The following is a 14593-nucleotide window of genomic DNA, read 5'->3' on the forward strand; positions in this document are numbered from 1 at the left end:
TATCGCACATCTGCGCGTACTTCAACAGGGGCAACTCCATTCTCGTTAGTCTACGGTATGGAAGCAGTTCTCCCAATCGAAATCCAGATTCCTTCCTTAAGGATCATGAAAGAAGCCGATCTAGACGAAGACGATTGGATTCAAACTCGATTCGACCAAATACACTTGATCGATGAGAAAAGACTTGCAGCTATCTGTCATGGCCAGCTATACCAAAAGCGCATGATCAAAGCATTCAACAAGAAAGTCAAAAGTCAAGCATACCAAACTGGTGGCTTGGTTATCAAACGCATCATCTTACCACAAGGTGATCCCAGAGGCAAATGGACCCCCACCTACGAGGGACCATTCATAATCAAGAAAATATTCTCCGGCGGTGCCATGTTGCTTACCACCATGGATGGCGAGGATTTCCCACACCCTGTGAATGCGGACATAGTCAAAAAGTACTTTGCTTAAAAAAAAAATACAGCTCGCTAAGTTGAAAACCTGAAAGGGCAACTTAGGCAAAAATGAGCGTCTCGGTGGATTGAAAACCCGAAAGGGCGATCCAGGCAAAAATTAGAGACAAAACAAATACAATCCCGGTAGGCTGAAAACCTGAAAGGGCAGCCTAGGCAAAAATTAGGGAATAAAGCATACAACTATGTCCCGCTCAGCTGCCTACTCACCGACAAGGTTCAACACCTCAAAGACACCGATCAGTCCAATCACTTTCTTCCAACAAGTGAGGGATGAGATGCTCGAAGACAGATTGGCAATAGCAGAATTGAAACTTGACTGGATCGTTCTCACATAGCTATTTCTTTTCATAAATACTTTTCAAAACTTTCTGACAATTTCCTACTTCTAGGATTGTTGTCTCCCTATACTAATCCGCCTATCACGGCACCTTTTCAAAAATCAATGCAGCTTATAACTAACATTTTCATTTTTTCTGTTTTGAATACGCGAGCATCCCAATGATATTTTGAATGAACATATGCATTTGAATATGATTGATGTTTACCAGGAAAAACAGGAATAGCATTCCGGACATGTCCCAATTATTTGGACATTATCCTAAACCAGCATCAGAAGGAAGTTTCCCCAATGGAGACACATTCCTCAACAAATCCCTCAAAAAGATTTTTCTTTCGAAAGAAGTCTTATTCCCCAGCAGGGTTGTTCCAGATTACTGTCTTCAGAAGGTGTGATCTCCGCACCCAAACTTGGTCAGATAGTGCATCGGAGGATTATGCATCTTCCTCATTCCCACTCCAAAGGGCGTCACAGTCCGAACTCTCAAAACTACTGTTCATCCCCGAGCAGTAATCAAAGATCCTTCAATAGAACATCCTGGTTCTCAAAGAATTTCCCCAACCCAGGGTACTCAAGCGAGACAGAAGATCATCAACAACCACGATGCCTTCACTTCCAAATGGCTAGCAGGGATTTATTTTCCCAATCACAATGCCTTCATTTCTTGACGACTAAGCTGGGATTTATTTTCCCAATCAGGAGCTTGACACGCTCTAAGCTGCATAAACCATGCATCACATTCACACTCATATTCACATTCACAATCATGCATCATACGCATATTCATACACAACATAACTTGCATATTTCTCCTCTAGCTCGAGGATCTCATATCATACATGCATCATAGACATCGCATATTATTAACTTGATTTTTCAGGTAGACAGATGTCTTCAGCAAAGATGTTCTCACTCACATGCAGTGTTCATCCTGAATCTTATTCAGACAAGCAGTCCTTTCAGATACAATCAAACCAAAGATTCACTCTGAAGAACTCTCATTCTCAACTCATTTATCATCTAACATTGCTAGTCTAAGGCGATACCTCAGACGGTTCCAGAACGATCTAGCATTTCAGATCTAAGGCGATACCTCCGACGGTTCCAGAACGATCTAGCATTTCAGATCTAAGGCGAAACCTCAGACGGTTCCAGAACGATCTAACATTGCAGATCTAAAGTGATACCTCAAACGGTTCCACAATGATCAACTTTCAAATCCTTCATCAAGATATAATCAACAGATTCATTCTGATGAACAAACCATCAACACATTGTCCAGGTGGCATCCGAAAGCCCATCTCAGGTAATGTTTCAATCTGCCAACAACATTTCACAGACAACATTCAAATGCAACTTCCAACATCTCTGCTGATCAAGGTAAGTGCAAATTTTCAGGGCATCTATTTATTCAATCATCTTCTACCCTCAGATTTCAGACAATCTCTTCAGGTTTAAGAAGATTGAATAGGGGCAACTGTTATACCCCAAAATTTGCCCACTTCTTTTTTCAGGAAAGTTTCAATATGAAAATTAAGAGTCTCATATAAACATGGATTTTTTCAAAATATCCTGACATATGAAGAACTTGGTTTTCAGAATTTTTCTTACACAGTAACTTGGCTTACAGTGGAATTTATTCTTACGCAAACGCCAAATACTGTTCTTTACTTCACAAATACTATTTATTTATTTTACAGATAAATAGTACTAACACAGTTCATGCAGGGTTAAATCTTTTTGCAGGCGCAAAAGCAGGAAACTCACACTGTACTGGTAACAATTGTTTTTGTTTTCCCACTAACTTTTGTGCTATATTCCATTATTTTCAAAATCTTTTCAAATCTATCCTTTCAAATTCAAATCTCAACTTTATTCTATCCATCTCTCTTTTCCCAACAATACCTTACACTTTCTTTCAAATCTCACTACCACTCAAATTTCCTTTTGTACGGAATCACATCATTCCCCAACGTCTCTATCATCTTTCCATTCTATAAATACCTCTCATTCTTCCCACAAATCTCACATCAAATTCTAAATCATCTTTCAAATTCCTACCTCATAATCCATCATTTCTTCTTCCCTAGCAAAAATGGCAAAATGGATAGAAACACTGCTTCTTACAGTCGTCACCATTGCTACGGTGATCACAACTTTCTTCTGCCTACACAGTCCTGAGAAGTGTGGACCTGCAATGGTTGCACTCCCACTCCTCTACATGTTATTAATCATAGCATGGTTCGTCAACCGTCATTTTTAAAATTTGTCGTGTTTCTTATTTTCTTAAACGTACCGTTTATTCGTCGTACTTTTCAATATAGTATGTAATATTTATACTGTCAGTATTAAATGTTGTACTAGTTGTCATAATATTGCTTAATTACTAAGATAATATTTTGTGTATTTTCTGCCAGTCAAATATTTCTATTTCTGTGCATTAAATAATTTTCAGGTTATTATCGGTAATTTTGCCCGCATACCGTAAATATCAGTTATTTATTATGTTTCTGTTTTCTAACAAGTCATGTAAATAAATTTTCATGCTTCACACCAAACAAAAACAAAAATAACAACAAAAAAAAAAAAAGAAAATTAACTTTGACGGTTGATTTTTCACTTTAACTGCTGCTTCAGTACACGAACAGTCGGTTGACAGACAAACTGCAGACAGTACAATTCACAGTGATTTGTACAATCAATCAAATCAATCATTCACAATTCAAATTTCCAAGATTTTTGTGTTAGAAGTCTTCTGAATATCACATGATTAGCAGAAACTCAACACTGCACAAAAATCAGGTACGCTTAACTGCCTCCTATACAGACAGTCCCTAATCAGGGTTTTTCTTGTTTTAACAGGAGCAACAAGTTTTGAGAGCTCAAATGGATTTCATATACATCCATACATCTCAAAGTACCATCATACAAATTTTCAAACTTCAATTCACTCAGACGCACCGTCAGCAGCTCAAACAGTCAACAGACGACCCGTTTGACCAAAAAAGTCAACTGACAGTCAAAAATGAAATTTTTTGCCAAAGTCCATATTTTGTCAAAGGATTCAACATTTGATCATTGGATGATCACAATTCATCAAGGAAAGATCAAAAATCAACAAAACCCTAAGATTCAAAATTAGGGTTTTTGCCTGAAAAGTCAACTCAACTTTGACTGATCATAACTCTCTCATCCTTCATCCAAAAAATGCCAACCAAAGCTCATTTTGAAGGAAATTCAATTATCTTTCAAATGCAATTGATCCCATGGTCATTGCATTCACCATTTGAAAAATATGGCCAAAGACATTACAGGTCATTTTCAAAGTCAACAAAAAGACACTTTTTTCAAAAGGACACACAAGGAGAACCAAAAATCATTTTGACATGAAACCAAAGACATTGGTTAGAGGACTCTTTGAGGTTTCCAAAAAGTGCAAGATCTCCTTCATATGACAAAAATTGAAGGATTTACACCTTGTTGAAGTTGGCTAAATTTTGGGAAAATGCATGAAATCAACATTGCTCAAAAATGTTTTTTTTCCAAAAGAGTCCAAGTTTTTATGGTCCAAACATCTTTGCCATGTTACTATGGGCCTCCCACGACCAAGACAAAGCCCACATCTTTATTGGCCATTTTTTGCATAATTTTATCTTACTTTAAGATTAAAATTAAAAGGAAAATGCATGGATAATGGTTGCTTGGCCTCCAAGTATGACTCACTTCAAGGAATCTTCATTTTTTCTGCAAGAATTGAAGAGCAAGACAAGAGCATTGAATGGAGTCAAGCTTGGTCAACAATTCAAAGATTTTTAATATTTTAAAAATCAAACTTTCAACAAAGACAACAAAGCTTCTTAGCTTGAGTTCCAAGCAACTTTGGGCTATAAAAGAAGCATCATACTTCAGCAAAAGAGGGGACACACGAAGAGATAGCAAGAGAATAGCCACAAACCTCTCAAAATTCTCAAAAAATCTCCATACTTTGTAATTTTCAAAATCAATTTTCCAATCAATATTAATACAAACCAAGCATTCTAATCATCTTCTCAAAGATAATAGAGTAAGATTGAACTTTAAACACAGGCCCATGAGAGTCGTATAAAGCATATAATACTCTTCATGTACATATGAATTTTATTTTCGTTTTTGTATATGCAACTGATTTCAATGCTAACCAACCATCCTATCATGCTCATAAGGTCCTATGCAAATGATCTGGGCCTTAACATGCCAACTCCCACGTGAGGATAGCCATATGCCATTAACATAAGCTTATGAGTGTTCATACTTTAACATCTTCGAACCTATAGCTATGAGCATCAAACCACGAAACTAATGACATATTTGGATTCAGGGCATCATGTTTAGTGGATCTGGGTTGCTTTCATGTGTTGCTAACGTGTGTTCTTGCAGGTTTGGGAAGCTACCAAAAATAACGTTTTCTTATTGTAAAATAGAGGGGGTTCAAAACCCCCGCTATCTGTCTAGAAAAAATGCATGGGACGGAGGTTGAAGACGACCACGCGTCCGAGCGTGGTTCGTCAGTCAACAGTCAGCTCTCTCTCCCTCTGTTTCCATTGGTCCACGCAGGCGAAGGTGGGGACCAGTCTGACTTTGGTCTCCCACTAATCCCATGATCTACTTTAACCATGTGCATCATGTGACCTCAGATCTGAACCCTTGGATCACTTCAATCTTCAATCCAACGCCTCACACACGCAGCTCCATGCTATGGCCCCTCAATCAAACCACACAGGATTAGTATCCTTTTATTTCTATTATTTATTTTCTATTTTATTTTAATTTCTTTGTTAAATTAATTAAAAATAGTTAAAAAATCCACAAAAAATATTTTAAACTTCTAAAAATATATATTATTTTCTGAAATAAAAATATTTTATTTTTCTTCAAAATTTCAATATTTTTCATAATTAATTAGTATGTATTTATATATTTGCTTGTTAATTATTTTAATTAGTCAAAAAATCATAAAAAAAATTGTTCTTTGTGTTAAATATTGTTTATATATCATAAACTAATTTTGTACATATTTAGGATAATTTTATCATCAAGTTTTAATTATTTGTGTAATTATTTGCATAATTATGTTTTAATTAACTTAAAAAAATCCAAAAACAATTTCAAAAATTCCAAAAAAATTAGTTTTGTTCTAAAATTAATTGACAAATGTTTTGTACATATTTCAAACTTATTTTCTAAGTTTAATCATATTTTCATCTTTTCTTTATTTTAAAATTAATTAATCATGCATTAATTATATTTAAAATAAATCCTAAAAAATCCAAAAATATGCCTTTTATTTCTTGCAATTTAAAATTCCTAGATAAATGTATAGGATGTCAAATTCATGTAAGTAGGCTAGTTTACATTTCCCGCACAATCGATGTAATAGCGTAGATTTACTTTCCGCACTTTACATTTCCGCATTTTAATTTCCAGCACACATATAAACTGCGTGTATGTCAAAGATAAAACTGAACCGTCAGATCACTAACTTCAAAGATAAATATCTGAATTCAATCACAATCACATTTGCACCTCCTAGGGTAACCCCTTTTCACTCTTTTCAAAATCAAAGTTACATTTCTACTGTTTCGAGTACAAAATCGAACCTTTTGTTTATATCCGACGAATGGATAGATTTTTAAAGGGAACAAGGATAAAGACCTCCTAACTCAGGGTAGACCTCCTAGTTTGCTTGCTCAAAATCAAAACAAACAAAATTCTCATACACTGTTGTTTTTTTAAAACGAATTTTCCAAAAGACAATACTTTGTATACATCCAAACACGGATCATTACAAAATTAACGATCTTTTCAAAACATCTTTCGAAAGATAAACAAGCATTTGTATATATCCGCACAAGGATCATTACAAATTCTATTTGCAAAGGTATTTCAAAAACACAGGTAAAGCATTCCGAATCAATTGAAAAGTAAAGCAAATGAGCTAAGCAAACTAAAGAGCCCATGGATAACCATGGATACAAAGGGTGCTAACACCTTCCCTTTGTATAACCTACCCCCTTACCCAGAATCTCTCAAAGGTCTTTTTTCTGTTTCTTTTATAAACCTTTCCTTCATTGGATAAAATAAAAGGTCGGTGGCGACTCTGTAAACTTTTTCAAAAGTGACGCGAAAGCGTCCGATCGACAAAAAAGAGTCAGTTCACGTATCCCACCCACGGAGGGGTATGGCCCGAAAGGACGGTCCACAGCCATCTTTATTTGATTATAGCCAGAAAAACCGTCCATGAAAGAGAACACCGAATACTGAGCAGTGTTGTCGACTAGCACATCAATATGAGGCAGAGGGAAATCATCCTTCGGACTTGCCCTATTCAAATCTCGGTAGTCAACACACATGCGTACCTTTCCGTCCTTCTTAGGAACAGGTACTATGTTTGCAATCCAAGGAGGATACTCACACACAGATAAGAAACCAGCCTTCAACTGTTTTTCAACTTCTTCCTTGATTTTCAAAGCCATATCAGGTCGAGTTCTTCGTGGTTTTTGCTTTACAGGCGGACATTCTGGTTTGAGCGGTAGCCTGTGCATAACTATATCCGTGTCTAAACCAGGCATGTCTTCATATGACCAGGCGAATATATCAACATACTCTCGAAGCAACTCAATCAACCTTCTCTTTACATCACTTTGCAAAGCGGCCCCTATCTTGACTTCTCTCTTTGTTTCTTCCGTACCGAGGTTGATGACTTCTATGGCTTCTTGATGCGGCTGAATAGATTTCTCCTCTTGTCTCAAAAGTCTTGCCAATTCCTCGGGGACTTCACAATCTTCTCCACTATCCTCATCAGCTTGGTCAATTGGATTCTCAAAGATATCAAGACGTGGAACTGTAACATTATCATTTTTGATGGAGTTCGAGCCGGATCTGCACGATGGATGATTTATGCCTTAGAATGCAACACATAAAAAGGAAAAAAAGGAAATCTTTGCCATTTTTGAAACAGTTTTTTAAAGTAAGAACAAAAATGAAAGAAATGGAACAGTAATTGCATGCGAAGATATGATTTTCATTCAATATTAAACAAATTGAAACAACATGGGGGCCCTTCTTTATACAAGTGGTCAAAATGCTTAGGGCGAAGCACATGACTTATCGAAACAAGAAAATTACATCTCCATAAAAGTGACTCTAGGGATGTCCAAGATAGTCCAATTGCTGAGTTCCTGTCCAGGTGCAGCATGGCAAATGAATCTGGAGAGATCTTCTTCATCATCATCATCCACGGCGAGAACCTGACTTCCAGAACTGGTGCTTGCACTGACGAACACTTGAGAAATGGGGGGAATCACCTTCTTTCCAGGAATTATGCTGAGCTGAGTAGAAGAAGATGGTTGATACCCAAGGCCATACTTGTCTCGCTTCTCTTGAACATCAATCAGCTTGCCCCAAGCACTATGGGGAGTACCAGCTTCTAAGAAAGCCTTAGCATCATTTAGAGACGAGAGGGGCGCTCCGAGTTCCTTCTTATTCTCAACCACGGGGAGTTTATCAACCGACACAATCTCTAAGGCTTGAAAAGGTGTCTCTTGTATCTCTCCCTCCACTTCAACATAACGGTATGATGCCAGATTATTGACTATCAAATCCTCTTCACCATTGATCACAACAATCTTGTCATTCACAACAAATTTCAAACACTGATGGAGGGTAGATGTCACAGCCCCAGCAGCATGGATCCAAGGACGACCCAAGAGGCAAGTATACGAAGGACTTATATCCATGACATAGAAGGCAATATAGAACATGTGAGGGCCAATCAAAACAGGCAGATCAATTTCCCCTTCTACGGACCTTCTAGAGCCATCAAACGCTCTGACACTCATAGTGCATGGTCTCATCATAATCCCATCCATACTCAGCTTAAACAAAGTGGTCTTGGGCATCACATTAAGAGAAGAACCTGTATCAATCAGAACTCGAGACAACACAGCATCCAGACACTTGACTGAGATATGCAACGCTTTGTTGTGTGCTCTACCCTCAGGTGGAAGCTCGTCATCAGAAAAACCCAAACAATTACCAGCAGCAATGTTGGTCACAACCCCTTCAAACTGAGGCACGGTAATGTCTTGAGTTACGTGAGCGGAAGCCAGAACTTTCATCAGAGCATCACGATGAGCTTCAGAATGCACCAAGAGAGACAAGATGGAGATCTTGGCTTGGGTCTGATCAAGTTGGTCAATCACTTTGTAATCACTCTTCTTAATGATCTTCAAAAGTTGGTCGGCATCTTGTGCATTACGTGTTACAGGAGGATCAACAGCAACTTGCTTTCCTTTTGCCTGGGCACTAGCATCCTTATTGGTCTCTTTAGGGGGCGGAGGAGGGGCAGCAAAGATCCGACCACTACGGGTAATGCCACTAGTGCCAGTAATATTAGTGATGCTCGAATTACCCACTGGAGGACAATCATACTTCTTCCCTCGAATATACACGGCATTATAACTCCAAGGGACAGCCTTAGAATCATTCACAGGAGAAGGAACAAGAGACAAGGTCGGAGGAGTCGAAGGAGCATTTGGAACCTGAATAACCAACGGAGTCCTCGGAGCCTGAATGACCAAAGGAGTACTCGGAGCATGAATGATCAAAGAAATGTCCTGAGCCTTCAACGTCTCAGCGGGGTAGTAAGGGATCTCTAAAGTAGCCACATCTTCGACAGGAACGACCCTTTCCACTCTAAGAACACCTTCATCCATTAGTTTCTGGATTTCTTCTTTCAACCTGGTGCATTCCTCAGGGTTAGAAGAACATTGCAAACAGTAGTCATGTAGTTCACACAAAACCTTTTGTTGCATAAGATATTCTCTGACAACTGCTAGCGGCATCCTTACCTCATTAACATCACTTACTAGGATCTGATCATCACATAACTCAATAGCATTGGTCGCACCAGCATGAGGAGGCATAGGATTATTCTGCACATTGGGACCAGTAGGAGTGAATGAGATAAGCTTGTCGTCAAGGAGATCCTGAACCTTCAACTTGAATGCTCTACACTTTTCAATAGTATGGCCTGGAGCCCCTGAATGAAATTCACATCGAGCATTAACATCATAACCAGGAGGGAGAGGACTGGGTGGAGGTCCAAGTTCACGGAGTTGTACCAATTGACCAGCAAGCAACTGAGGAAGGAGTTGGGCATATGACATCGGAACCGGATCAATACGCCTATCCTGGAATCTTGTCCTTTGTGGGCCTCTTTGACCTTGAGGCCTAGGATTCTGTTGACGATTCTGAGGAGCAGCAGCTTGTTGTTGTGGTACGAAAGGCTGTTGGGGTGCCATCCATGGTTGTGGAAGAGCAGCAGCATATGCCTGAGGGACATATGGACCAGGAACAGCATAAGGCATCGGATAATAAGGAGGTGGAACAGCGGAATATGCAGGAGCTCGGCTTTGGTCAACAGAGGCAGTGCTAGTCTCACCTTCCTTCTTCTTTACAAACCCAGAATACGGCTTCTTACCATTACCACTTGAGGTGCTAGGACTAGTGACACCTTGAATGGTACCAGCTTTGACACAGTTCTCAACCCTCTCACCAATGATGACCACATCCGAAAAGGAAGGAGAAGTATTACTAACCATGTGCTGAAGATATGGCCCCTTCAGAGTTCCCATAAACAAATCAATCAACTCACGGTCCAGGAGAGGAGGTTGGACACGAGCAGCAAGCTCACGCCATCTCTGGGCGTATTCCTTAAAAGACTCTTCAGATTTCTGTGACATATTTTGCAGTTGTGCACGGCTAGGAGCCATAGCAGTATTGTAGTGGTATTGTTTCAAGAAGGCATCAACAAGTTCTCCCCAAGTACTAACATTAGACCTCTCGAGCTTCATATACCACTCTAACGGGGCTCCAGTGAGACTATCCTGGAAGAAGTGCATAAGCAGAGGTTCGTTCCCAGCGTGAGCGGCCATCTTACGGCAGTAGGAACGAATGTGAGTCTCTGGGCAGGTAACTCCCTTGTACTTATCAAAATCCGGCACTTTGAACTTCGGGGGAATAACAATCCCAGGTACCAAGCACATAGCAGCGGTGTCGAAACTTGAAGTTTTAGCAACCTCGACAGCCTTAAGACGTTCTTCAAGGGCTTGATACATCTTAGCAGTCTCGGTCAACTCAGCAGTGAGATCATGTTCAAGATCAATAACCTCATGGTGGTCGTCCACTACTTTCAATGTCTCATTAATAGGAGTCTCTTTAGTTTTCGTCCCTCCGTCGACAGAAGTGGTAGGAACATCCTTGACCAAACTAGCGACGCTCTTTCTGAGTTCATCCTGCCCTTGAACAACGGCGTGGAGAGTCTCCATAAGTTGGGTCATCCTTTCCCCCATAACATCCATATCCCTACGGAGGGCAGCTTGATTCTGTTCAAATTGTTCCATGATTCTCTTCTCGTTGTTTCTGGTACGGTAAGGATGTAAGGAAGTCAGCTTTGTTGTTGAAGCAGAAATCTGTTGCTGAAAGGGACCCCAATCAGTTTCTTGTACAATAACCTGAAAAATGCAATGTGCTAATGTGAATGTATGAGTGCATGTGTGCGTATGACGTGATGTGCCATTTTCAGAGTATCCAAGGTTTAATATTGATCCAGAATAGCTAACAATGTGACAAAAGATAAGCATCGAGAGAAACTAGTTCTTTTTATTCATAACAGAAATTTAAACTTGGGCAAGCCATACATCAACAAGATAGTTCAACAAGGAAATAAAAGACCCCATCCAACAAGTCTGGTGGTGGTCGAAACATACAGACTCAAACATCAATCCATCTGAATATAAAACAGAGGTCCTCCTTGTCTGAAGTGTCCGTCGCTCCACTTCTTAGTTTCATCAAACTGTTTCTTGGTTGCTTCTCGATTTCTTCCTTTAAGAAGGCTTTGAATCACCTCATCTTTGCGAAACAAATGCCCATCTAGCTTCTTGCAGCACTCCCTGAGTTCGTCACATCCTTTGCATTCTGGGAGATAATCCTTTTCAGACACGTCCTCCATACCCATCATTCGATCTCTGAGTTTGGCATTTTCTTCTGTTAGTCGAGCATTGCGGAGGTGACTTCCTTTCAGTTGAGTCTCAATTGCCATTCTTTTAGTGGTCTCTTCTTCCAGTTTCTTTTTCAGATTCTTCACTTCAACTCTAGCATCCCTTTCTATCTTGAGCTTATAAGCTTTCAGGTCTTCTCGGTACTCTCGCTTGAGTTTCTCTTCTGCCTCTTTCATGGCCCTTTTTAGGATCTTCTGGTGATCCTCGACAATAACAGTAGTGTCTCTTTCACCTTTTTCCGTTCTAGCCCTCTTTTGAACTCTCACAGATCCTTCTTTCAGCACCTTGGCTTCATGTGTCAACTCAACCCCTATTTGGTCCACAAGATGATGTTTTGGTCGCGCATCTGACTTCTTTTCGTGCAATTGGGTGCTTTCCATATTTACTGGGATGCAATTCTCAGTAGGCATAATGGCAATTGGAACCTTAGGTGGTTGCTTGTACAATGGATTAACCTTCGGGAAAGGCAACAGACGATCTTTAACTCTATCCTCAACCCAATCCGTGTAGGCTTGTTTGGCAACGGCATTCTTTTCACCTAGAGAAGTCTGATCATCTGTATGGATGCTATTCCAGGCACTCCTCACTTTTTCTAGACCCTTTGGATCGGTTCCCTTTTCAAAGCAAACGGATTTGAATATCTCTTTGTCCAAAGGCTTGTCTTCAAGTGCAAAACCCAACTGACGCAGCGCTAGCTTAGGATTATAATTGATAACACCTTTTGTTCCTATGAGAGGAACGTTGTCAAAAGTACCACAGCTAGTTATAACTTTCTCCACGTCCATTCCAGTGGGACACCAGACAATGTCATTTCCGGTAAGCCCCATGATCCTTTGAGGCCATTTCTGAGTAGAAGTAATGAAAGGACCACTTGTAGGTAGGTGGGACTTAAACCAGGTGTATAACAACGGCAAACAATTTCTTATGGCTCCTCCTTTCCCATATCGAGAGTGAATAGAATAGTACGTATCGGCTAGCAAAGTAGGGATCGGATTCTTATCCACAAAAAGACATATAGCGGCCAGATCAACGAACTTGTGAATGTTAGGGAACATCACGATCCCATAGATCAAAACGGCCAGAAGGGAGTTGAAAGCCTCCCACATCTTTTTGTTGGCCGACTCTTGGGCCTTCTCAACCAAGAAACTCATATAGAAACCATGGGTGTTACCATTCTTCTTCCAATTCCCAAGGACGTCTTCTACGCTCAAATAAAGAGCGTTGGCAATGTTGTCCAAATCAGGTTTCTCTGGGACACAAACGAAAGGAACCTTGTGTTGAATCTTGATATTGAGAAAATGAGAGTACTCCTCGAGAGTGGGAGCCAACTGATAGCCTGAGAAGGTGAAACAACGCAAGTCAGGATCATAGAACTGGAGAAGAGTAGATAAACCCCATTCGTCGACGTGTGAGTCCAAAAGGGTCAAGATGTTTCCATAATTCTCAGTGAACACAGTTTTATTATGACCAGTGATCAATCCACCCAATTGCCCCAACTGAATCAAGCCTTCGCGATGGAAACTGTAAGGGTGCGTTTGATTTGTAAAATATGAAGTACTGCACAGAACAGTACTAGACAGGACAGGACAGTACATGATAATTTTTTGTATTGGACTGTGTTTGATAGTTATTGGACTGGACAACAGTATAATTTTTATTATAACATTATATATATATATATATATATATATATATATATATATATATATATATATATATATATATATATATATATATATATATATATATATATATATAAAATATTAATATTATATTTATGAATAAAAATATTAATAATAAGAAAGAGAGTAAAAAATAATTTTTTTATATTTTTTTTATAATTAGTGCTTGAGACAAAAAGTTGTCCCATGGTTTAGTGGGGGACAAGAAATTATAGTTTTGTCCAGTACCTTGCCAATTTTTTTGTCCAGTACTATGATTTAGTTTCTGCATCAAACAGAGCACAACAAAAGTTGTCCTGTCCAGTACCTTGTTTTTTAGCAAATCAAACGCACCCTAAGTGTGAGTACACCTTGTAGCTTCTCTGGTAGCGGTCACGTTGTTAGCCATACTGGATGAAAGGTAACAGCCTCGGATACCCTGAAAAATGGCATGCATATGAGAAATAATACTATTTTTCTTCTTTTCTTTTTTCCTTTCTCTTTTTTATTACATCTTTTCTTTCTTGTCTTTTCTTTTTTTTTTGAAAGGTAAACATGCCATGATGTAAATGATGCAATGGAGGTTTCCCCACATAGGAGAAGTGTGTGTGGCCTCTGAATGAGATCGGACGTTGCAGGATCAAAGGTCCGGCACAGGCACAGTGAAACCATTAAGAACACAAGTCACCAACAGAACAGAACGGTCACCAACGGTACCTGTCATGTATATCCCTCCCCACTCACAGGTGAATCTAGGTCAGGGTAGGTCAAAAAAGTCAACAGAGGATTGAAAGTAGGCATAATCATACGATATTGCCTCTTTCAACCAAGCTCTGTCCGTGGATACATGATCGGATCAATCAGACATACGTCTTCTGTCCGTCATGGCCACTCTATTCCTAGTTCCTAAGGTATCACTCATGGCCTGGGTGTGATACGGTGAACTGACTTTTTATTAATCGGAATGTCGCGGTAAGCAAGAGTCGCCACCGACTTTTATTTTATCCAAACAATATTCGGAAAGGCAAAAAG

General features: G+C 39.4%; 1 protein-coding gene across 1 annotated transcript in view; it reads right to left on the reverse strand.

Moving 5' to 3' along the window:
- Positions 1 to 13006, reverse strand: part of LOC131650942 (uncharacterized) — a 15866-nt gene extending 2860 nt beyond the window's left edge. The window contains exons 1-2 of the mRNA XM_058920638.1: positions 12655 to 13006; positions 12133 to 12561 (exon numbers count right to left, since the gene is read on the reverse strand). Of these exons, the coding sequence (XP_058776621.1) occupies positions 12133 to 12561; positions 12655 to 13006 (781 nt within the window). The remainder of the gene's footprint in view (positions 1 to 12132; positions 12562 to 12654) is intronic.
- Between the last annotated feature and the right edge of the window lie 1587 nt (positions 13007 to 14593).

The sequence above is a fragment of the Vicia villosa genome, linkage group LG2 (assembly GCF_029867415.1).
Source record: "Vicia villosa cultivar HV-30 ecotype Madison, WI linkage group LG2, Vvil1.0, whole genome shotgun sequence".
NCBI lineage: Eukaryota > Viridiplantae > Streptophyta > Magnoliopsida > Fabales > Fabaceae > Vicia > Vicia villosa.